The sequence below is a fragment of the Salvelinus sp. IW2-2015 genome, linkage group LG9 (assembly GCF_002910315.2).
Source record: "Salvelinus sp. IW2-2015 linkage group LG9, ASM291031v2, whole genome shotgun sequence".
NCBI classification, from domain to species: Eukaryota; Metazoa; Chordata; class Actinopteri; order Salmoniformes; family Salmonidae; genus Salvelinus; species Salvelinus sp. IW2-2015.
The window spans coordinates 16,317,768-16,342,767 of NC_036849.1; the positions used below are offsets into that span (position 1 = coordinate 16,317,768).

Genomic DNA, 25,000 nt, shown 5'->3' on the forward strand with positions numbered 1-25,000 from the left:
TGACAGTACCCCCCCCCCCCAAAGGTGCAGACTCGCAAATCCTAAAGATATGGGGACCCTCGCGCCAACTCCGGACTGGGACCCTTGCAGCGGCCCCGTACAGAGAGGCGACCTGGCGGCTCCGGACCAGAGGGTCATGACTGCGGCTGGAGGGGACCACGTCCACCCTTTGGGCGGCTCCGACAGGAGGGCAACCCTGGCGCTTCGGACAGGCAGGCAGACCCTGCGGCTCTCGGACAGAGCAGGACTTCTTGGCGCCCGAGCAGGAGCAACTCTGGCAGTCTCCGACAGAAGGCAGACCTCTGCAGCTATCCGGGACAGGAGAGCAGAGCTGCTGTGCAAAACCCCCCCCGTCTGTGAGAGCCGGAATTCTTACTGGTTGGTAGGTGATCAAATACTTATGTCATGCAATAAAATGCAAATTAATTACTTAAAAATCATACAATGTGATTTTCTGGATTTTTGTATTAGATTCCGTCTCTCACAGTTGAAGTGTACCTATGATAACAATTACAGACCTCTACATGCTTTGTAAGTAGGAAAACCTGCAAAATCGGCAGTGTATCAAATACTTGTTCTCCCCACTGTATATATATCATGCCAACATCCATCCAGTCCATCCAGTGTTTATTTACCAATGACTAGTAAAAGTGCTTGATTTGATTTGAGTAGAGAGGTAACCACTTGTGCCATTCAAGTGCTGTAGAAAGAAACACTATACTAGCCTGCTACAGGCTACAGGGACCTAAAGTGGAACACTCCCTTCATTACTTGTCCGATGGACGGCTCAGTCTTAATGGAACTGGCAGGGCATGATGTTTGTTCCGGAGCACAGTCCCAAGGGCATAAAAGTTCCCCCTTGTTTCCCACGGAGACTGACACACAATTCACAATTCTCAGGTAGTGTATCAAGCTGAGCAGCCGGCCAACAACTGTCCTCCATCCCAGTTCACCCAGCAGCAGTTTTAATCCTCACACAGCCTTTTCAATAGGCTTTGTCCCACCGCAGAAAGCTCTTTAAACTCTTACCTGGACCCACGCCAGCTCTCTCATTACCAGCATATTGTTGCTCTATCTGAGAGGTGTTTGCTAGTTACAGCTAGACTAGGGGTTGCCTTCACAGTGTTCTGTAGTTACAGTATCAAACACTCATATACTGTGTATAGTCCATTAACCAAGTTTTCAGCATAATGTAACAAGAAGTTATGGATTGCGTGTAGCTGTGGTTTTTCGTTGAAAGAATTGTCCGTTTTATGTTTTTGTGAAGAACAGAGAGGGGGAGGGAGGAAGAAAACAGAGAAGGGGAAGATCTGTTGATTTGATAGGTGGTAATGCATCTCTGTAATGGCCAAAGCTTTTAGTGGCTGATCAGATTAAGCCAGTCCACAATGAGACACCATAGGGACATGTGCAGTACCTATCTAAGAATGTTGCTATCTGTCCCATGGCAGCGTACACATTAGTATACACACACAAATATACTCAAAAGTGAAAGAACACCACTCGTTCATTTAATTTGGGATGTCTAAACATCAGTGTATTTATTGAGGCATATGAGCATTTTATCTTATTTCACTTAAAGGGAAATTTCACAATTGTTCAACTTCATATTCATCATCTCCAGCACCACCACAACATCAACATATGTGAAAATGGGGCGTTTCTATGTTTTGTAGTAAAACATATACACTGAGTATACAAAACATTAAGACCACCTGCTCTTTCCATGACAGACTGACCAGTTGAATTCAGGTGAAAGCTATTATCCCTTATTGATGTCTCTTGTTAAATCCACTTCAATCAGTGTAGGGGAAGGGGAGGAGACAGGTTAAAGAAGGATTTTTAAGCCTTGAGACAATTTACATGGATTTTGTACATGTGCCTTTCAGAGGGTGAATAGGCAAGACAAAAGATTGAAGTGCTGTTGATCGGGGCATGGTAGTAGGTGCCAGGTGCACCGGTTTGTGTCAGGAACTGCAACACTACTGGGTTTATCACACTCAACAGTTTCCCGTGTGTATCAAGAATGGTCCACTACCCAAAGGACATCCAGCCAACTTGACACAACTGTGGGAAGCATTGGAATCAACATGGGCCAGCATCCCTGTGGAACGCTTTCGACACCTTGTAGAGTCCATGCCACAACGCATTGAGGCTGTTCTGAGGGCAAAGGTGGTATATTCAGTGTAAGTGTTTCCAATGACATCATCAGTGTGCATTGTGGGATTTTAACCAATTTTGAGAAGGTATTTCCTACTAATTGTCTACTAATTGGTTGATGATGTCATTGTAAACACTTATCTTCCTCTATCTTTTTTACTACAAAACATAAAAACACGCAATTTTCTTATGTTGATGTTGCAGTTGAGCTGGAGAAGTTGAAAATGTTAGAAATTTCCCTTTAAATGATGCAACCAGTTTAGATTTCTGTAACCAAAATAATTAACATTTTTATATTTTTATAACATTTTTATATTAAAATGATACGAGGAGTTGTCCTCTCATTGTCCCCTCTCTGTCTTGTAGAACTGTAGCTCTCATGTCAGGAGGGCGGTTGTCACCTGCTTCTCAGCTGGCTGCTGTGGGCGCCATGGCAACCGGCCCGTCCGCTACTGCAAGCGTTGCCATGTCAACCACCACAGCAGCGAGACGGGGGCTGCGGCGGAGACCCATCTCTACCAAACCTCTCCCCCTCCCATCAACACCCGCGAGTGTGGGGCAGAGGAGTTGGTGTGCACTGTGGAGGCTGTTATCAGGTGAACATCACAGCATCACAGACCACAACCGTATGCTTCACAATTGCACTGAATTCAACCAGTTATCTATCTCTCTATCACTATCCATCTATCTATCTCCCTCTGTCTTTCTGTCTGTCTCATTCTTGATTCCCCCTCTCTCCATCCATCTATCAACATCAGCCTACTGAAGGAGGCAGAGATCCATGCGGAGCTGCGTGAGTTTGAGCTGAACAGGCGTCGTCAGATGGGCCTGTCTGCCTCCCACCACTCCCTTGACAACATCGACTTCGACAACAAAGAGGACGACCAGCACGACCAGAGGCTCCTCAGTCAGTTTGGCATCTGGTTCCTGGTGCGTGGCTCGCTGGTCTATCACTCACTATCGCAGTAGTGAGATTAGGATGTTGACACACCTGTCTGGGCTCTTATTACCAGCCCGGGCTGTACTCTCTTCATAGTGCAACATTATAATGCTTTAACCGTATCTCTCTCCAATCTTGGAAGCCCCTGACTGACCATGATACCCTGCATCCTTGCCCCATCCCTGTAGGTGAGCCTGTGCACCCCCAGTGAGAACACGCCCACAGAGAGCCTGGCGCGGCTGGTGAGCATGGTGTTCCAGTGGTTCCACTCCACAGCCTACATGATGGACGACGAGGTGGGCTCCCTGGTGGAGAAGCTCAAGCCCCAGTTTGTCACCAAGTGGCTGAAGACCGTGTGTGACGTGCGCTTCGACGTCATGGTGATGTGCCTGCTGCCCAAGCCTGTGGAGTTTGCCAGAGTGAGGAGGAGCGGGGGAGGGGTGGAGAGGGGTAGAGGTGTTGGAGGGTTAAGGTGGTTGAGCTTCAGGGGGTGTTCGTGAGGGGTTGTAGGGTGTAATGGTGGGTGTAGGGTAGTATGAGGTTAGGACTGTTTTTCTAGGGGCAATGCACACTGTAGGGACAACAAGTGATGGTTGTGTTTCTTGGTGAATACCCTCCATGGTTATACCTGACCTTGTGTAAGTGTCTATGCACCCATATCCCCAGGTGGGGGGTTACTGGGATAAGTCTTGCAACACGGTGACCCAGCTGAAAGAGGGGCTGAACAGGATCCTGAGCCTGATCCCATACAACGTGATCAGCCAGCCGCTGTGGGAGTGCTTCATGCCAGAGTGGCTGGAGGCCATCCGCACTGAGGTGCCTGACCAGCAGCTCAAGGAGTTCAGAGAGGTGCTCAGGTACTGTATACTGAACTTCCTCCAAGTCGCCCAGGTCACTGTACTACCTCCTCTACGTCAATGGGTTCCTATGGTTACTGTTGACGCAGAAATAATTTTCTCTCTTATGAGAAAATGTGAATGTTATGTGAAATGTAATGTGACTATGTGAAACACACAGTCATGGGTAGACAGTGAAAACAGACTTGTTTAGTTTCCATTGTTACACCTGAGAGAGACGCTATACTAAGCCTCAGCTCTAAAAGCATTTCCCCACCTCTCCCCTCTGTTCTCCCTGCAGCAAGATGTTTGACATTGAGCTGTGCCCTCTGCCCTTCTCCATGGAGGAGATGTTTGGGTTCATTAGCTGCAGGTTCTCAGGCTACCCAGCATCTGTGCAGGAGCAGGCTCTGCTCTGGCTGCATGTGAGTATAAGGCCTGTGGCGTTTTACGAGTGTCCATTTCATATTGAGTGGTTGATTTCATGTGTGAAATGAACAGGTTGTCATGATGTGTGAGTGCCTGGGCAGGGGCTTTACTGAATATCGAACTGGGTCACACGGCTAGCATGAGACCAGAGTTCTGAGAGGGAGAGAGGAGGGATTTTGCTTTTGATTCCATATGCACTCACAGCCTGCTGTCCTATTTGTACATGGATGGATTTTCACGTTTTCTGTCATGACTGTGATTACAGACACCAAAGTAATTCAATCTGACTATATAGGTCACACTCAAAGCAGCACTACAGGAGTATGTGTACTACATTCTAGTGTCTTGTCTTTTGCCTCTCTTAACATCTCTGTTTGTTTGTGTGTTTCATATGTGCGTGTGTAAACCTGTTTTTGTCATTATGTGTCTTGTGGGTGCGTATGAGTTTGGTCTGCATCTTTATGTGTTTGTGTATCTGTTGGTGTGTTTGTTTGTGTGTGTCTGGATGGACCCAGGTGTTGTCAGAGCTGGACATTGTGGTGCCACTGCAGCTGTTGGTCGGGATGTTCTCTGATGGGGTGAACTCTGTGAAGGAACTGGCCAATCAGAGGAAGGCTCACATATCAAATCTAACTGGGGAAAATACTGAGGCTCGGAGGGTGAGATGTCATACTATGTCATCAACTCCCATGCAAAACAACCTCAATGCCAAAGAAAAAGCTCTTATCGCTCATATATTTCCTTTCTATCAATGAACAGTAACAGAAGAACAAATGAGCTCAGGACAGATACAGTTCACATCCACAATAGGAAAATTCTTGTTATCTAGCTACCCTCTATTGTCAACCATCCACGGCCCGTGCGTTGTCATGGTAACTGCTGAAGTCTAAATATAGTCCTGTTTAAGGGGCTTAATTGAGTTTTGCCATCGTTCAGATTTATCATTGAAAGGTAAAGCCTTCTGCTCATCTATCCACAGGATATTTGTAGTATATTTCTACACCTGAATACACCTTGATAAGTTGGAGGGTAATTCTAAGGATAGTACAAATATGAAACAATGACACGTGTGTGTGTGTGGGTGTGTGTGGGTGGGTGCGTGCGTGATGTCCCTAGGAAAGTGTGGTTTCAGATCCAGGCCGTCTTGGGCAGCACAACACCCTGAGCCCGTTCCCCAGTCCGTTCCGGAGCCCATTCCGGAGCCCCCTGCACTGCAGTCCCTTTAAGAACCTAGGCCATGCTACAGGACACTGTGCCCTGGACCTGGACTGTGACGATGATGATATGAACCTGAGCTGCTTCATCCTCATGTTTGACCTCATCCTCAAACAGGTGGCCATGTCTTTGAGCATGAATGTGCATTTTGTTTGTGTGATGAATGAGTGTGTTTGTTTGTGAGCAAGGAAGTGTGCGCTGTATATTAATGTATTATTTTGAAGCTCGGCAGGCACATTCCAGACATGGGTTCAGTTATACAGTACTGTTTGTTGCATTTTACAATGCCTCGTTGAATACGTCACAGCCACCAAGTTGAATTCCGTCCCACTTTCTATTGGGTTCTCCTGTTCAACCTGTTGTGTTGGTTCCTTGTCAAGATGGAGCTCCAGGATGACGGTGTGATGCTGGTTCTGGAAAGCAGCCTGGGGAAAGACATCGTGGGCATCATCAACAATGTCTTCCAGGCCCCGTGGGGTGGCTCCCACACCTGTCAGAAGGATGAGAAGGCCCTGGAGTGTAGCCTGTGCCAGTCTAGCATCTTATGCTACCAGCTGGGCTGTGAGCTCCTGGAGAGACTCACCCCCAGGGAGGAGATACATCTGGTGGTGAGACACACATGCACACACACTCCTGTAAAAACAACATGAAGGATGTCCTGAAGTGTTCCAATTGTTTTTCAGTGGTTGGTAATTCTTACTGCATTTGGTTGTCAATAGACATGATTGTGTCTTCCCTATAGGAGCCAACAGATGGCATGGAGGACACATTGCTGTTGCCTCAAGTGTTTGGACCTGAAAAAGGGACAAAGGGAGGGACAGAGGAAGGGGACCACCCTACCAGCACACACACTGACAACCCTACCAATCAAAGTGACTCTCCTGACAACCCATGTATGTATCCATGGTGACCTCAGGCTTGAGTTGGAAGGGTTTTAAAATGAGTACAGAATGTCTCAATGCATTGATATAGATCTGATGAAACACAAGCAGAACAATGCTCAGTTGTGTCGGTGTAAACACCTCATTATAAAAATGTAATCCCAAATGTATCGTTTGACCTGAAGCCAACGAATGTGAAAAATATGAAAGGAACACTTCTCTGTAACAGTTGAGGCAGTGTGCAACATGAAAAGGAAACACTGCATAGTTTCTCCTTTGCTAGGTATTTCTGTTTTATATCAAAGCTTTCTGTCCTACAGCAATGAAGAATAATCCTGACAAGAAGTTTTCCTACCAGCAGCTCCCTGTATCTCTCAAGCTAATATACACCATTCTGCAGGTACCTGCTAGTCCACCTGTATCTAGTGTTAAAGCATCTTGTAATGTACAGATATAAACTGTCTAAATAATAGATGCGTAATCAAAGAAAATAATCCCCTCATTAGAAAAGATTGAGTGAGGAAATTAACTCTACCTTCTGTTCATCAATGTAGGAAATGTCCAAGTTTGAGGAGCCTAATATCCTGTTCAACATGCTGAACTGTCTGAAGATCCTGTGTCTCCACGGAGAGTGTCTGTACCTGGCCCGTAAGGACCACCCCCAGTTCCTGGCCTACATCCAGGAAAAGATGCTTATTCCCAGGTCATCACAGTCACCATCACCGCATGGGGCCCCTCCTGCAGTTTCACACATAGCTTGTTGGTTTTCTACAGATATCTTTGCGAGTACTTTCTTTAAACATGACTTGAGCCATGAGATGTAGATCATCATCTTAATGAAAGTTGTACTGGATCATCAAACATGTGAAGAGCAGCCAGGTGTGTGTGTGTCTAATGTGATACCTGTATGTTCTAGACTGTGGACCATGCTGAAGTCCGAGTTCTGCCAGCTGGCCTCCCTGGCCGTGCCCCAGCTCCTGCATGCCCTCTCCCTCTCCCATGGAGCAGACATCTTCTGGAACCTGGTGGACAGCAATTTCAACAGCAAGGACTGGAAGATACGCTTTGAAGCAGGTGAATGATATAGGAGGCTTCACTGTACGTGTGTGTGTCTGTGTGTGTGTTTACGTACAGTACCAGTCAAAAGTTTGGACACACCTGCTCATTGTCACGATCGTTTGTAGAATTAACGAACTAAGGCGCAGCGTACGTAGAGTTCCACATGTTTATTCAGATGAAACTCACAAAAAACAATAAACAGCAAACGAAACGTGCAGCAAATGCAGTGCTCACAGGCAACTGAAGCTCTGGACTGGGGAGGCGCACTGGAGGCCTGAAGCGTGGGGCCGGCACAGGTGGCACAGGGACTGGCACAGGGACTGGTGACACGCACTTCAGGGCGAGTGCGGGGAGCAGGCACAGGACGTACCGGACTGGGGAGGCGCACTGGAGGCCAGATGCGTGACTGGTGCAGATGACACCGGACTGGTGTCACGCTCCTCAGCACGCCCGCTCTGCAGCACTCTCATCGCCACCACCTCTCTCCGGAATCTTTTGTCGAGTTGCTCCTTCGACTCCCTGACGGTCTCTGGCTCATTCCTCGGCTCCGCCGACCACCCCGTGTGCCCTCCCCAAAAAACTAATTCAGGCTGTGTTTTGGGCTTACTCTGTGGCCGCGAACCCCTGCGTTGTTGCTGTCCTCCCTTCTCTCCTTGCGTCTCCCACCAGGGAAGGCGATCCTGTCCTGCCAGGATCTCCTCCCAAGTCCAGGATCCCTTCCCATCCAAAATCTCCTCCCAAGTCCATGATACTTTCTCCACCTGGGCATGCTGCTTGGTCCTGTTGTGGTGGGATCTTCTGTCACGATCGTTTGTAGAATTAACAGACCAAGGCGTAGCGTACGTAGAGTTCCACATGTTTATTCAGATGAAACTCACAAAAAACAATAAAGAGCAAACGAAACGTGCAGCAAATGCAGTGCTCACAGGCAACTAAACAAAAATAAGATCCCACAAAAATCAGTGGGGAAATGGCTGCCTAAATATGATCCCCAATCAGAGACAACGACAAACAGCTGCATCTGATTGGGAACCATACCAGGCCAACATGGAAATACTTAACCTAGATAGGAACACCCCCCCTAGTCACACCCCGACCTAACCAAAGGAGAGAATAACAAGGCTCTCTATGGTCAGGGCGTGACACTCATTCAAGGGTTTTTCTTAATTTTTACTATTTTCTACATTGTAGAATAATAGCGAAGACATCAAAACTATGAAATAACACATATGGAATCATGTAGTAACCAAAAAAGTGTTGAACAAATCAAAATATGTTTGAGATTTGAGATTCTTCAAAGTAGCCACCCTTTGCCTTGATGACAGCTTTGCACACTCTTGGCATTCTCTCAACCAGCTTCATGAGGTAGTCACCTGGAATACATTTCAATTAACAGGTATGCCTTAAGTTAATTTGTGGAATTTCTTTCCTTCTTAATGCATTTGAGCCAATCAGTTCTGTTGTGACAAGGTATGGGTGGTATACAGAAGATAGCCCTATTTGGTGAAAGACCAAGTCCATATTATGGCAAGAACAGATCAAATAAGCAAAGAGAAACAACAGTCCATCATTACTTGAAGACATGAAGTTTAGTCAATCCAGAAAATGTCAAGAACTTTGAAATTTTCTTTAAGTACAGTCGCAAAAACCATCAAGAGCTATGATGAAGCTGGCTCTCATGGGGACTGCCACAGGAAAGAAAGACAGAGTTACCTCTGCTGCAGATAATACGTTCATTAGAGTTAACTGCACCTCGGATTGCAGCCTAAATATATGCTTCACAGAGTTCAAGTAACAGACACATCTCAACATCAACTGTTCAGAAGAGACTGCGTGAATCAGGCCTTCATGTTCGAATTGCTGCAAAGAAACCACTACTAAAGGACACCAATAATAATAAGAGATTTGCTTGGGCCAAGAAACACAAGCAATGGACATTAGACTGGTGGAAATCTGTCCTTTGGTCTGATGAGTCAAAATTTGAGAATTTTGGTTCCAACCGCCGTGTCTTTGTGAGACGCAGAGTAGGTGAATGGATGATCTCCGCATGTGTGGTTACCAACATGAAGCATGGAGGAGGAGCTGTGATGGTGTGGGGGGTGCTTTGCTGGTGACACTGTCCATGATTTATTTAGAATTCAATGCACACTTAACCAGCATTGTTACCACAGCATTCTACAGCGATATGCCAACCCATCTGGTTGTGCTTAGTGGGACTATCATTTGTTTTCAACAGGACAATGACCCAAAATACACATCCAGGCTGTGTAAGGGCTATTTGACCAAGAAGGAGAGTGATGGAGTTCTGCATCAGATGACCTGGCCTTCACAATCACCCAACCTCAACCCAATTGAGGGTTTAGGATGAGTTGGACCACAGAGTGAAGGAAAAGCAGCCAACAAGTGCTCAGCATATGTGGGAACTGCTTCAAGACTGTTATGTTTCGCTGGTTGATAGAATGCCAAGAGTTTGCTAGGCAAAGAAATATTTTGTTTCACACTTTTTTGGTTACTACATGATTCCATATGTGTTATTTCATAGTTTTGATGTCTTCACTATTATTCTACAATGTAGAAAATAGTATATATAAAGAAACTCTTGAATGAGTAGGTGTGTCCAAACTTTTGACTGGTACTGTATATATTTTAAGTTAGATCCAAATGTTTTATTGTGGCATTGTCACAGAGCACCAATTAGTATATAATATAATAATATCAGTATGCTATATTCACATTTATTTAATATAACATACTCTGACCATAAACATCAACATACTCTGACCATAAACATCATATCTAAAGTAGATATTGATTACATAAGCAAAGCAACATTGAAAAATAACAAGAACAATTGCTAAGGGAAATGATGTGTCATGACTACAGATCCTGTACACACATGAGCCAGAGGATAATGATGATCATGAATTCTAATGATCTAATTATGGCCCCATATTATCTGTACTGAAACGTATGGTAATTTACTTTTCTGTGTAAATCAACAAAGAAAAGACACCAGTTGGGTGCCAAAGCAGTACTATGACCCACATCATAGATTATCCATTATATTGACCAGGTACTCTAGTGGCCACTCTAACAACGAAAAGAAATGTCATAAAAAATGGAAGGCAGTCAGGAGGCAAGATCAGGTGGGACCATTCTAGTCAATGCGATGGCAGATACGCGTGTGAACAACAGGCACATGGTTTCCACTAGTTACCACAGCCACTATGGCAAAATTGGCTATATCGTAAGATTTCATGAAAACAAGCATTTGCTTTTTGGTCCTAATTTAAGGTTAGGGTTAGACATAAGGTTGTCCGTGTGGTTGAGGTTAGGTTTAAAATCCCATTTTAAGAAGAAAAATTGTAGAAATAGGTGGGGTTTATGACTTTGTGACTGGGGTATCTAGTGGCAACCAGGCACAAAGCCGATATAAAGTATTTTTTTCTCCCAGTTGCCGGGATATCCCGTGTCCTATCTGTGATACACTTGTAACAACCTAATCATTATGAAGCTTCTATTCCATTAAAATAAGCCACACGTAGCAAATAAGCCATTACATTTTTGGGTTAACTAATTTCCAGTGTGTGGGCATATAACACAAACATATAGTAACCCAAAGGTCACGCATTTGAATCTCATCACGGACAACTTTAGCTAATTAGCAACTATTTACTACTTTTTAGTTACTTTGCAACCACTTAGTATGTTAGCTAACCCTTCTCCTAACCGTAACCCCAACCTTAACCCTTTAATCTAACTCCTAACCTTAACCTTAACCCTAACCTTATCTCCTAACTCTAAACCCAAGCCTAGCTAACGTTAGCCACAACAAATTGGAATTTGTATCAAATCAAATCAAATCAAATCAAATTTTATTAGTCACATACACATGGTTAGCAGATGTTAATGCGAGTGTAGCGAAATGCTTGTGCTTCTAGTTCCGACAATGCAGTAATAACCACAAGTAATCTAACCTAACAATTCCACAACTTACTACTATACACACACAAGTGTAAGGGATAAAGAATATGTACATAAAGATATAATGAATGAGTGGTGGTACAGAACGGCATGGCAAGATGCAGTAGATGGTATAGAGTACGGTATATACATATGAGATGAGTACTGTAGGGTATGTAAACATAAAGTGGCATAGTTTAAAGTGGCTAGTGGTACATGTATTACATAAGATGGCAAGATGCAGTAGATGATATAGAGTAAAGTATATACATATGAGATGGGTAATGTAGGGTATGAAAACATTATTTTAAGTGGCATTGTTTAAAGTGGCTAGTGGTACATTTTTACATAATTTCCATCAATTCCCATTTTTAAAGTGGCTGGAGTTGAGTCAGTATGTTGGCAGCGGCCGCTAAATGTTAGTGGTGGCTGTTTTAACAGTCTGATGGCCTTGAGATAGAAGCTGTTTTTCAGTCTCTCGGTCCCTGCTTTGATGCACCTGTACTGACCTCGCCTTCTGGATGATATGCGGGGGAACAGGCAGTGGCTTGGGTGGTTGTTGTCCTTTGATGATCTTTATGGCCTTCCCTGTGACATCGGGTGGTGTAGGTGTCCTGTAGGGCGGTAGTTTGCCCCCGGTGGTGCGTTCTGCAGACCTCACTACCCTCTGGAGAGCCTTACGGTTGTGGGCGGAGCAGTTGCCGTACCAGGCGGTGATACAGCCCGACAGGATGCTCTCGATTGTGCATCTGTAGAAGTTTGTGAGTGCTTTTGGTGACAAGCCGAATTCTTCAGCCTCCTGAGGTTGAAGCGGCGCTGCTGCGCTTCTTCACAACGCTGTCTGTGTGGGTGGACCAATTAATTTGTCCGTGATGTGTACACCGAGGACTTAAAACTTTCCACCTTCTCCACTACTGACCCGTCGATGTGGATCGGGGGGTGCTCCCTCTGCTGTTTCCTAAGTCCACAATCATCTCCTTTGTTGTTTGTTGAGTTGAGTGTGGGTTATTTTCCTGACACCACACTCCGAGGGCCCTCACCTCCTCCCTGTAGGCCGTCTCGTCGTTGTTGGTAATCAAGCCTACCACTGTAGTGTCATCCGCAAACTTGATGATTGAGTTGGAGGCGTGCATGCCACGCAGCGTCGGGTGAACAGGGAGTACAGGAGAGGGCTCAGAACGCACCCTTGTGCGGCCCAGTGTTGAGGATCGCGGGGGGAGATGTTGTTACCTACCCTCACCACCTGGGGGCGGCCCGTAGAAGTCCAGGACCCAGTTGCACAGGGCGGGGTCGAGACCCAGGGTCTCGAGCTTTGATGACGATTTGGAGGGTACTATGGTGTTAAATGCTGAGCTGTAATCGATGCAGCATTCTCACATGGGTATTCTCTTGTCCAGATGGGTTAGGGCAGTGTGCAGTGTGGTTGCGATTGCGTCGTCTGTGGACCTATTGGGTCGGTAAGCAAATTGGGTGGGTCTAGGTGTCCGGTAGGGTGGAGGTGATATGGTCCTTGACTAGTCTCTCAAAGCACTTCATGATGACGGAAGTGAGTGCTACGGGCGGTAGTCGTTCAGCTCAGTTACCTTAGCTTTCTGGAACAGGAAACAATGGTGGCCTCTTGAAGCATGTGGAACAGCAGACTGGGATAAGGATTGATTGAATATGTCCGTAAACACACCAGCCAGCTGGTCTGGCGCATGCTCTGAGGACGCGGCTGGGAATGCCGTCTGGGCCTGCAGCCTTGCGAGGGTTAACACGTTTAAATGTTTTACTCACCTCGGCTGCAGTGAAGGAGAGCCCGCAGGTTTTGGTAGGGGGCCGTGTCAGTGGCACTATATTGTCTCAAAGCGGCACAAAAGTTGTTTAGCCTGTCTGGGAGCAAGACATCCTGGTCGCGACGGGGCTGGTTTTTCTTTTGTATCCGTGATTGACTGTAGACCCTGCCACATACCTCTTGTGTCTGACTGTTGACATACTTGTATCATGTGTTTTGCAAATTTGTAAATATCATACAAATTGTAATTTGTAACATATCATACAAAATGTATAATGGACATCCATAACTGATTACTCCTTAACTGAATGTCCCAGATATATATTTACTATGATATACACCCTTAGCAAATACATTTAAACTCAGTTTTTCACAATTCCTGACATTGAATCCTAGTAAAAAACTCTGTCTTAGGTCAGTTAGGATCACCACTTTATTTTAAGAATGTGAAATGCCAGAATAATAGTAGAGAGAGTGATTTATTTCAGCTTTTATTTATTTCATCACCATTCCCAGTGGGTCAGAAGTTTACATACACTCAATTAGTATTTGGTAGCATTGCCTTTAAATTGTTTAACTTGGGTCAAACGTTTAGGCTAGCTTCCACAAGCTTCCCACAATAAATTGGTGAATTTTGGCCGCATTCTCCTGACAGAGCTGGTGTAACTGAGTCAGGTTTGTAGGCCTCCTTGCTAGCACATGCTTTTTCAGTTCTGCCCACACATTTTCTACAGGTTTGAGGTCAGGGCTTTGTGATGGCCACTCCAATACCTTGACTTTGTTGTCCTTAAACCATTTTGCCACAACTTTGAAAGTATGCTTGGGGTCAATGTCCATTTGGAAGACCCATTTGCGACCAAGCTTTAACTTCCTGACTAATGTCTTGAGATGTTGCTTCAATATATCCACATCATTTTCCATCCTCATGATGCCATCTATTTTGTGAAATGCGCCAGTGCCTCCTGCAGCAAAGCACCCCCACAACATGATGCTGCCACCCCCGTGCTTCACGGTTGGGATGATGGTGTTCTTCGGCTTGCAATCCTCCCCGTTTTTCCTCCAAACATAACTATGGTAATTATGGCCAAACAGTTCTATTTTTGTTTCATCAGACCAGAGTACATTTCTCCAAAAAGTACAATCTTTGTCCCCATGTGCAGTTGCAAACAGCAGTCTGTTTTTTTATGGCGTTTTTGGAGCAGTGGCTTCTTCTTTGCTGAGCGGCCTTTCAGGTTATGTCGATATAGGACTCAATTTACTGTGGATATAGATACTTTTGTACCTGTTTCCTCCAGCAGCAAAGAACCTTGTGAAGATGCTGTTCTGGGATTGATTTGCACTTCTCACACCAAAGTAGGTTAATCTTTAGGAGACAGAACACGTCTCCTTCCTGAGCGGTATGACGGCTGCGTGGTCCCATGGTGTTTATACTTGCAGGGCGAAGGGAAGAAGGAATGATTTTTAAATGGACCACCCTTGGCCGGAAATTCGTCACTTGTTCATCCCGCGACGATTGTGTTTTCAGCCCCCGGTAGCTTGTGGGTGCTTTATATGCGCTACAGTCAATTATGAGTGCATGTCTACTTATATTAAATACATAATTATTAATATACGCCTACTGTATGATAGCTAGCAAATTAATTAGCTAATTAATGTTAGCCTGACTAGCTGGAACTTCTGAAGAAGGAAACATTTTTATTTCTGTAATTTCCAAAAGATAACCAAACAGCAACATATTTACTTTTTACGAGACGTGTTTGTGCCGTCATGTGCATTAGTAGCACAATTTCTAACTTATTTGCATTCGTTTTTACTTACACTTGTATGTTGACTTCTCCATTGATGTTGTTTTTAAGTTTTTGCAGACTTTTCTTAGCGGATGTACAATCGTCTCAAATTGAATTATGGGGAGTTTCAGGCCCCGGAGTGAACATAATTGTTCACTCGCAAAGCTGACTAAAAACGAGGGCTGAGGGACTTACATTGCAAACTTCCCTTGCTTGGCTAATCATTTAGACCGTCCTCCAAGATGGCGACGGGGATTCCCCCAAGGGCATAAGGCGAGGGTAAGTGAACGAGGGTGTGTCTTTTAAGTGTTTGGACTACAGCCCAAGTCTGTTATCCCTCTGACTTTGCCTCTTCCTCTCTGCCCACAGGCAATCTGGCTAGGATAATGCTGGCTCGCCTCCTTCTCCACAGTGCCATCTAGTGACAGGCACTGTACATTGCCCATCAGCATTAGAGTGATGCTTATTTTAAGACTATCCTTTGCAATGGAAAGAATGAATAGACCAGACATTTGCTTGATTTATTATTGCCCCCATAATGAAATCGGGGAGGATATTGTGGTTCTCCATCCGTACGTTCGTACTTTCATCACACGTGATATCTCAGACATCACTGGCCCAATTTTGATGAAACTTGGGCGAATGATGCGTCTTGCCATAGAGATCCGGAATTTGCAAAATTTTGTTATTTTTATGGGGGATTGGAAATGATGCGGACAATAACATTGATATAAGCTACAATCTATCTGCAATATTAAAGCTGATCTACACCTTACATTATTTTTTTACAAAATTGCATCATTTGTAGGGACGACATGTTTACTGATGCATTGTTTGTCATATATATATACATAAGTAAGGTTTACAAGAGAAATTCAGATTAGATCGTAGAACGTGTTGTTCTCATTATACCTTTTACTTAGTGTTCTATCTACCTCTATGTGTCATGGCGCTGAGATATTGTCTTATGCCCTGTCTGTGTTGTCATGGTAACCCCCAGTGGAGAAGGTAGCAGTGCTCTGTCGGTTCCTAGACATTGGTTCTGTGACGAAAAACCACCTGCTGAAGTACTCCCTGGCCCACGCCTTCTGCTGCTTCCTGGCCTCTGTGGAGGATGTCAACCCGGCTGTGGCCACACGCGCCAGGCTGCTGCTGGACACCATCAAGAGCCCAGCACTACAGGTGACTAACAGAGCTCTATCTAGGTCAAGATAAATACTCCTATTCAACTACCATACAACCACTTTTCTTATATCAATTGAACACGTGTATAGAGTCTTTTTTTGTCCCGGAGGATAAATTGCTTCGCATCATGTCAGCAAATAATTCCGGATTGACAAATAACACATAAACATATAATTGCAGTGCTAACACTTGTGTCTCTGTCTCTGTCTGTATCTGTATCTGTGTGTGTGCCTTTAGGGCTTGTGTCTGTGCCTGGACTTCCAGTTCGACACAGTGGTGAGGGACCGGCCCATCATCCTCAGCAAGCTGCTGATGCTGCACCACCTGAAGCAGGAGGTCCCTGCCCTCAGCTGGGAGTTCTTTGTCAACCGCTTCGAGACGCTCTCCCTGGAGGCCCAGCTCCACCTGGACTGCAACAAGGAGTTCCCTTTTCCCACCAGTACGCCCAGCTGGAGGATTCTCTCTGTTACAAAGTCTGGATAATAGAAGTTGTGCTATGACATGTTCAATACAACAAACAAAGCATGTACAGTAGGGAAATATAAACCTGTGAAATAAGAACATAACTGTTCCAGTTGAGGTGTGTTATGAGTCACAGTGATGTATGTTATTTATCTTTCCTTCCTTGCATCTCCCTGTCAGCCATCACAGCTGTGCGCACCAACGTGGCCAACCTTAGTGATGCAGCGATGTGGAAAATCAGACGGGCGCGCTTTGCCAGGAATCGCCAGAAGAGTGTGCGTTCCCTCCGTGACAGCGTCAAGGGCCCGTCCGAGTCCAAGAGGGCCTTCTCCCTCCCAGAGACTCTGTGTAACCGTCTACGTAAGTGTCCAGTTGGTAGAGTGTCCATTGGTTGGTTAGGCTACTAGTCTGTGGGTCTCAGCTTTTGTCTGTCCCATGCTCCTACTGTTTCTCTCCTCATCCATTCATCTCTCTGTTCTGTTAGGACACCTACAAACAGTATCTGTGTTCCTGTTTGTTTTATTCAATTGTTTTCTGTGATTCGTTCTCTTGCTGGATGTAAGAGTTCTGTTTTATCTGTGATTTCCTCATTGACTCTGCACAGGATGCTGTCTGAGTTTCTGGGTGAAGGGGTTGGCTTTAGACTGTGTGTGGTTGTTAAGCTTGAGTGCTTCACATGATTTTTCATGTAAGCAAGTGGAAGCTAAATTATTAATAGAATTACTTGTCTTAGGATCCACATACGTCTTGGGATCACTTTGTGTGAATGGTGTGAGACATTGTGATGTATAGGGTTGTCTGGAAGCTCAGACGTGTCCTTTGCTACTTCCCCAGAACATTCTCCTAAATTGTGTTCTCATGTATGGTTTTTAGCTCTAAGACTTACGAGGCAAGAGCACTCTGCCCCGACTCTGGGAGATATGATAGAGAAAGTCCTGCCAGGTAAATAACAACCCAAATCTGACTCACCTTATTACAACTGAACCAGATCAACATTCCCTTCAGCATAATCGCATCATAGTGGGAGAAATAAATAAGTTATGACAATTGGTAAAGTTGATGGGCATCAGGAAACTTGAAAAAACAATGTTTGCTCTTCACTGACATTCATTGCTTTTCATCCAGAGTTCATAGATTGTGCATTCTATTTTAGTCTCGGGCAAAAACTAATTATACTGTTGGAATGGGAGAAAACTGTTACTCTTGCTATCTTGATAGCTTTTCACATTTTCTGTTTGCATTTGACATATGCCATGAATATGTTAAAGTGGTGTCCATATATGTAATCACCCTGCTGAATGTAGACCAAATGAGATGATTGTCGTACCATCTCCCTCTCTGTTCACCTGCTTCACTGCCCCTCTCCACTTCATCCGCTCCCCCGTCTGCAGCACGCTTCCTCACGCCCTTTAACCCTGACGCTTCAGCCCCTCTCCTAGGCCACAGCCCCTCACCGGAGGACGATTCGGTCATCAGGGACCTTCTCCCAGAGGATGCTGGGATAGATCACCAGACGGTGCACCAGCTCATCATGGTGCTGATGAAGTTCATGGCCAAAGACAAGAGCAGTGCCGAGGCAGACATTGGCAGTGCCAAGGCCTTCAACACGGTGAAGCGCCACCTGTATCTACTGCTGGGCTTCGACCAGCAGGAGGGTTGCTTCATGATCGCACCGCAAAAGATGAGGACCTCAACCTCCTTCAATGCTTTCATCGCTGGCATCGCACAGGTCAGAGAATATCAAGTAACCTTATGAATGACGACGAGTTAACGCTGTAAAAATAGTTTGAATGATTATCCTTGAATACATTTAGAGTTGAATCCCCAGAAACATCCCTGGCTCTCACCTCCTTCAGTTGAGAGTACGTTTAAGATGGGATTTTTTTTTGTCTTGTTTCCCTCTGTAAAGTTTAAGTTTCATGTTGCTGCTGCTGATTATGAAAATCTGTCAAGCTTCAAGAAGAACCTAGCGTGATGTGATATCTCCTGCAGGTGATGGACTACAACATTGGGCTGGGGAAGCAGCTGCTCCCCCTGGTGGTCCAGGTGTTGAAGTACTGCACATGCCCCCAGCTCAGACACTACTTCCAGCAGCCCCCACGCTGCTCTCTCTGGGCCCTGCAGCCACACATCAGACAGATGTGGCTCAAAGCCCTGCTGGTCATCCTCTACAAGGTACACACTACCCATGTTTGGAATATAATGAAACCTTATCCACTATGTGAATGTGTTTACATTGAAAACTGTATACAGTGTGTGTTAAAAGTCTGGTTAAAAGTCTGGTTGTGAATTATTTTTATTGGGAACAACAGCTAATTTATTAATATTGGTGTTGCTTTCTACTCTCCTACACTCCACTACTACCAATCCTGTGTGTGGTCCCAGTACCCCTACAGGGACATGGATGTGAGTAAAGTGGTTCTGCACCTTATCCACATCACCATCAACACCCTGAATGCCCAGTACCACAGCTGTAGACCCCATGCCACCGCCGGACCCCTCTACAGTGACAACTCCAACATCAGCCGCTACAGCGAGAAAGAGAAAGGTAGCACCAGAAAGATGATTACATTACTGGACTGGGCTTGAAATGAATCTGGAGTAAGACTTGAGAGTTTTGGATATAATGTGTGTGTTTTTTTTTCAGAGGAGGACAGTGTATTTGATGAGTCTGATGTCCATGACACCCCAACTGGAGCAGGCAACAAGGAGTCCCAGACCTTCTTCGCCCGTCTGAAGAGGATCGGTGGCAGCAAGTCTGTCAAGTACCAGCCAGTGGAGCTGAATGCCCAGAAAAGTATAAAAATAGTCTCAAAGGATGACCTATTTTATCCAGAAAATAAATTAATTGAACTTAAATGCTTTTGCTGATATGAATTTAGCTTTTACTGATTTCTATAATCAGATATAAGCTATCTTTTGATCCTCTCTCCGTCTGTGTCAGGTGAAATTGAGCTGTCTGAGTACCGTGAGGCCAGTGCGCTACAGGACAGCATCCTGCACTGTGTGAGGGAGGAAAGCACCAGGAAGAAGCGTCTGCAGGCCATGCACAAGCAGAAGTCCTTGGACATTGCCAACACCGACTCCATCCTCTACAACCTGGACGAGCACCGACGCAAGTCCTGCATAGACCGCTGTGACCTGCAGCATGGTCTCCCCGCACCCCCCTCCTCCACCACCTCCCACCCCAGGCAGAAGGGGGGCCATGGTAAGGGCTCGTCAGACGGTTCCTCAGGCCGTGCGGAGGGCAGCGACCACCAGGACCGTCGAGGATCCCGTGGGGGCCACTCAGACTGCTCCAGGCCTGTCATCCCAGAGGTGCGTCTCAGCTGCATCGAGATGTTTGAGGACAAGGCCGACCTGGACTCCCCTCTTACAGGAGGCTCATCAGCAGAGAAGGAGGACCCGGACCTCATTGACCTCTCCTCTGACTGTACTTCCATCCCAGAGAAACACTCCATCCTCTCCATGTCCGACAGCGACTCCCTGGTGTTTGAGCCCCTGCCGCCACTGAGGATCGTGGAGAGTGACGAGGAATTTGACCTCAACACAGTGATGGGCAACAGGCTGAATGGGAGTGCCAGGCCCCCAGCCTCCCCTGCCAGGCCCGCAGCCTCCCCTGCCAGGCCCGCAGCCTCCCCTGCGAGGCCCGCTGCCTCCCCTGCCAGCAGTAGCACCCTGCACCTGTCTCGGGTGGTGCAAGTGAGCGTGGAGGACTGCTCTATGGACAAGAAGACCACAGACTCCCCAGCAAAAGAAATCCCTCAACAGCCTTTACAGAGGAGGCCACGCTATGCAACCTCCACCACCTCTCTGGAGCTGCCTGACCAGCCGGAGCACCCTGGCCTGGAGAGCCCCATGACCCTCAGTTTACAACAGAAGAGGGACCTGCTGAGGAAGACCCCTGCTGTCCCTGACACCTCCCTGGATGACTTTGTGCACCCTGAGGACCTGAAGGCAGCGGTGGGTCTAGGGACCAGTCCCTCTGGTAGGACCGTCTTCCTGGACATTCCTGAAGACACAGCCGAGCCCCTCACCTCTCTGGAGGGGAACAATGATGAAGAGGAAGATTATGAAGATGATGACCTTGATGACAGCGACCTGAAACCTGATGATGATGATGACAATGACGAGGCAGAGTTTAAGATCCAGATAGTTCCCCGGCAACGCAAGCAGAGGAAGATAGCTGTGAGCGCTATCCAGAGAGAGTATCTGGACATCTCCTTCAACACCCTGGACAAGCTGGGTGAGCAGCCCACTGAGACAGGTAAGAGAGACCAGGGTCAGGGGAGAAAGAGAAGCCTCAGTCCAGAGGTCTCCCTCGGTATGGACCTACAGCTGCTGTATCCTTTACGTATGCTGATTTCATGCACAATATGTATTTTTGATGTGTGTGTTTCAGTGGCGACATCTCTTAAGATTTTTCTAGAACACATTTTCTAGAATAGTTACGGAAGTGTCTGCTTAGAAGGGCAGAACCACATGAACAGACTTTAAATTGTCTAGTTGGATATCCATGCTACTTCAATTCTTCAGTCAACTGGTCACCACTGCTGTCTCCTGTCCTGTGGTGTGGCTTTGTACGTGTTTCTCCCATTTCCCATTCCAACCCATGGTAAACACATGAAAAACAAAACATGCTGTGAAATGAATTCCTAGAAGCCGATAAGTAAATATCAGTACAGCATCTTCAAATTGCTGCAACACACTGTCCACAAATAGCTGTCCATATAAGAACAAGCAATAACATAGAATGAGAAGGCAAATTCGTTTTTTACTAAATAGGGCATCAATAAACAATTGTAATTTCTTCACAAAATATTAATTTTAGATTGCTGTTGCACTGGGACTTGGTCTATACTTGTAGTTAACCACTTGTAGCTCTACACTACATTTGTTTTGGCGTTGGGTGTCTGCAGCATCTCATGCTCTAAACAGTTGTCCACATGTGAGGTTATAAGGTGGCTGAGAGCTGAAGCAGCCACTATTGCGCCCCATCACTCACTCACACTACCCTGGAAAATCCACAGGAATCCGCCTCAGCCCCCACCCTCGAAGCTGCTATCCCAGCAACAAGCAACCGCTCTTCAGTATCAAGTAGGATCCAAATACTTTCTCATTGCCATCTGTTTAAATTCACCAATAAAACAGGGTGTGGTCATCACACCCAGAACATTACACCGTTCAAACATTTGACCTTCTTTTTTTCAATGTGTAAAATAGTTTTTCTTCAGTCGTTCTTTCTCAGCGTTATGTTTTTGACACCAATGCAGTTTTTTTCATGGTTCTTTCGTTTTTCTTATCAATAGATCAGGGATTATATCTATTCCGACAATATATCAAATATTGAATATATGCAACTAAGCCATTGAATATTTTTTTTTATTTACCTCTGAGCGTTTTCCACTCCCCATTTTCATGACAGTTTGTTTTAGTAAACCAGTCATTGAAATGAAAGTGGAGATAGAGGGAAATTACCAGGCAACTCAATCCTCTGTGTGTGTGTGTCGCACCCCAGCTCAGTACCGTCAGGCGAAGCGGGGCTCGTTGGGAGCTCTAACCATTAGCCAGCTGATGAAGAGACAGTTGGAGCACCAGTCCAGCGCCCCTCACAACATCAGCACCTGGGAGACAGGTCAGTCACTGTCTACCTCTGGTCCACCCCTTCAGATTTGTAAATATCAAAACACCTTTTAAATACTGTAATGACTTTGTTTGACTGTGCTGATTTTCGTGTTGCTCTCTAAACAGGCCCCACCAAGACCAGCCTCCTATCTGCCCCCAGTACAGTCAGCATGTTTGTGCCTGCCCCTGAGGAGTTCATTGATGATCAGCCCACCACCATGACTGACAGGTGAATGAACCAACCACCAACACTGACTGGTGTGTCATTCTGGACAGCGGATACTGTATGTATTAATGGTAATTCATTGTTATTAATACTAATACTGTGTGGTCTCTCAGGTGTCGTGACTGTGGTGCGGTGCTAGAGGAGTATGATGAGGAGACCCTGGGCCTGGCAGTGGTGGTGCTCTCCATGTTCATCCACCTCAGCCCTGACCAGGCTGCTCCACTGCTGCTGGACATCATGCAGTCTGTGGGCAGGTCTGGCAACTACAGCAGCTCCTGAATCAACCCCCTTATACATCCCATACACAAACCTAATTGTTCAGTAAAGTTTTAGCACACTCTGTCATGTCTCTGATCTTGAATTCAGATGTTTTTCTTACAGGCTGGCGTCTAGTGCTAATTTCTCTGGGCAAGCTGAGAGGTATGACACATCACAACTAGACATACTAAATATATTCTTATTTGGTATGTGTTAAACTCAGGTGTACTGTGGATGCTGATGACTTGTTCACGCTGGCTGTATTCTTGTACACAAATGAGAGAATGGGCCAACATGAGGTGCAGACGCTCTGTGTGTGAGTTGATGTTTGTCTCTGTTGGTGTAGTATGCTGATCCCTGGCAACGCAGCAGGTGTGGCTAAGCAGTTCCTCCGCTGTGTGTTCCACCAGCTGGCCCCCAATGGCATCCTGCCTCAGCTCTTCCAGAGTAACATCAAAGGTCTACTCAGACAAACATATAAAACACAATATGGCTCCTGTTAAGGGCAGCATTCTGAGGGATATGGTTTGATCTTTACTGTCAATTTCTGTGTATTTCCAGATGGAGGTTTTCTGAGAACATTGGCTTCTTCCCTGATTGATTTTAATGAACTGAGTTCTGTGGCTGCGCTGAACCAGCTGCTGGAGGTGGGACTTTTACTTGCTTAGTGTAATGATTAAAGCTCAGCACACGGCTGAAGGAACTATGCGGGTGTTTGTGTATGTCTTGAATCTCAAGCAAATTGTCCACTTTCATCATGTATCCAGCAGGAGGAGCTCTTGTAAAAGTTGACGACACTACAGCACTGCTGTTTGCATAGCGTGATAACAAAGCAAATTAAGAATGCTGCTGAAGAGTATGCCTCTGCATGGTTGTTCACCATATTCACTTATTCTCTATTAACTTGGTGTCTTCTCTTTAGCAATCTTACACTGTTACAATGTTCAAGGAATAGCACTTGTGATAGTCCACCTCAGTTCACTCATTTGACTCATAACATCACTAGTCCAAACCACTTTTAGAATATCATTTTTAAACTATTGAACAATTGATAATGGAACAGTTGGTAATGGCTCTATGGCAATAAATATGTATTATGTAACCCTGTTGTCATTTATACCACTGTCCTCAGGGTCTGAACAACAAGAGGAGTCTACCAGCCGGGGGCACCATGCTGCACTGCCTGGAAAACATCGCCACCTTCATGGAGGCCCTGCCCATGGACTCCCCCAGCAACCTGTGGACCACCATCTGCAATCAGTTCCAGACCTTCCTCACTAAACTACCTTCTGTGCTGCCTCTGAAGGTACTGGATCTCACACTGCATGTAGGCTGCATTGACTGTGACCAATATAGAGCTAAAGCCTTATGAAAAATTGTATGATGTCTCTCTCACAGTGTCCCCTGGACTCCAGTTTGAGGATTATCATTTGTCTGTTGAAGATCCCCACCACAAGTGCAACCCGGGTGAGTCTGTCTGTGTGTGCTTTACAACTGCGACCTGGCCAAGATAAAGCAAAGCAGTGCGACACAAACAACAACACAGAGTTACACATGGAATAAACAAACATACAGTCAAATGATAAATAGAAAAAGTCGACATACAGTGTGGCAAATGCGGTAGGATAAGGGAGGTAAGGCAATAAATAGGTCATAGTGGCGAAATAATTACAATATAGCAATTAAACACTGGGTGATAGATGTGCAGAAGACGAATGTGCAAGTAAGAGATACTGGGGCAAAGGAGCAAAATAAATAACAGTATGGGGATGAGGTAGTTGATGGGCTATTTACAGATAGGCTATGTACAGGTGCAGTGATCTGTGAGCTGCTCTGACAGCTGGTGCTTAAAGTTAGTGAGGGAGATATGAGTCTCCAGCTTCAGTGATTTTTGCAGTTCGTTCCAGTCATGTGCAGCAGAGAGAACTGGAAGAGAGACGGCCAAAGGAGGAGTTGGCTTTGGGGATGACCAGTGAAAACATACCTGCTGGAGTGCGTGCTCCGAGTGGGTGCTGCTATGGTGACCAGTGAGCTGAGATAAGGCGGGGCTTTACTTAGCAAAGACTTATAGATGACCTGGAGCCAGTGGGTTTGGCGCCGAATATGAAGCGAGGGCCAGCCAACGAGAGCATACAGGCGCAGTGGTGGAGTAGTATATGGGCTTTGGTGCAAAACGGATGGCACTGTGATAGACTGCATC

The 25,000-nt window shown here is 45.7% G+C and overlaps 1 protein-coding gene across 1 annotated transcript in view; it reads left to right on the plus strand.

Annotated features, from left to right (window-relative positions):
- Positions 1 to 49: 49 nt before the first annotated feature.
- Positions 50 to 25,000, plus strand: part of LOC111969011 (protein unc-79 homolog) — a 31,420-nt gene continuing 6,469 nt past the window's right edge. Inside the window, exons 1-30 of the mRNA XM_070445281.1 lie at positions 50 to 382; positions 2,527 to 2,756; positions 2,919 to 3,090; positions 3,289 to 3,519; positions 3,767 to 3,957; positions 4,238 to 4,361; positions 4,881 to 5,024; positions 5,482 to 5,697; positions 5,961 to 6,188; positions 6,323 to 6,473; positions 6,782 to 6,861; positions 7,016 to 7,164; positions 7,378 to 7,535; positions 16,045 to 16,226; positions 16,467 to 16,668; positions 16,872 to 17,051; positions 17,565 to 17,633; positions 18,131 to 18,420; positions 18,684 to 18,866; positions 19,077 to 19,239; positions 19,339 to 19,488; positions 19,636 to 20,958; positions 22,210 to 22,326; positions 22,443 to 22,545; positions 22,656 to 22,796; positions 22,924 to 22,962; positions 23,147 to 23,259; positions 23,362 to 23,447; positions 23,933 to 24,106; positions 24,199 to 24,267. Coding sequence (XP_070301382.1) covers positions 50 to 382; positions 2,527 to 2,756; positions 2,919 to 3,090; positions 3,289 to 3,519; positions 3,767 to 3,957; positions 4,238 to 4,361; positions 4,881 to 5,024; positions 5,482 to 5,697; positions 5,961 to 6,188; positions 6,323 to 6,473; positions 6,782 to 6,861; positions 7,016 to 7,164; positions 7,378 to 7,535; positions 16,045 to 16,226; positions 16,467 to 16,668; positions 16,872 to 17,051; positions 17,565 to 17,633; positions 18,131 to 18,420; positions 18,684 to 18,866; positions 19,077 to 19,239; positions 19,339 to 19,488; positions 19,636 to 20,958; positions 22,210 to 22,326; positions 22,443 to 22,545; positions 22,656 to 22,796; positions 22,924 to 22,962; positions 23,147 to 23,259; positions 23,362 to 23,447; positions 23,933 to 24,106; positions 24,199 to 24,267 — 5,991 coding nt within the window. The remainder of the gene's footprint in view (positions 383 to 2,526; positions 2,757 to 2,918; positions 3,091 to 3,288; positions 3,520 to 3,766; positions 3,958 to 4,237; positions 4,362 to 4,880; positions 5,025 to 5,481; positions 5,698 to 5,960; positions 6,189 to 6,322; positions 6,474 to 6,781; positions 6,862 to 7,015; positions 7,165 to 7,377; positions 7,536 to 16,044; positions 16,227 to 16,466; positions 16,669 to 16,871; positions 17,052 to 17,564; positions 17,634 to 18,130; positions 18,421 to 18,683; positions 18,867 to 19,076; positions 19,240 to 19,338; positions 19,489 to 19,635; positions 20,959 to 22,209; positions 22,327 to 22,442; positions 22,546 to 22,655; positions 22,797 to 22,923; positions 22,963 to 23,146; positions 23,260 to 23,361; positions 23,448 to 23,932; positions 24,107 to 24,198; positions 24,268 to 25,000) is intronic.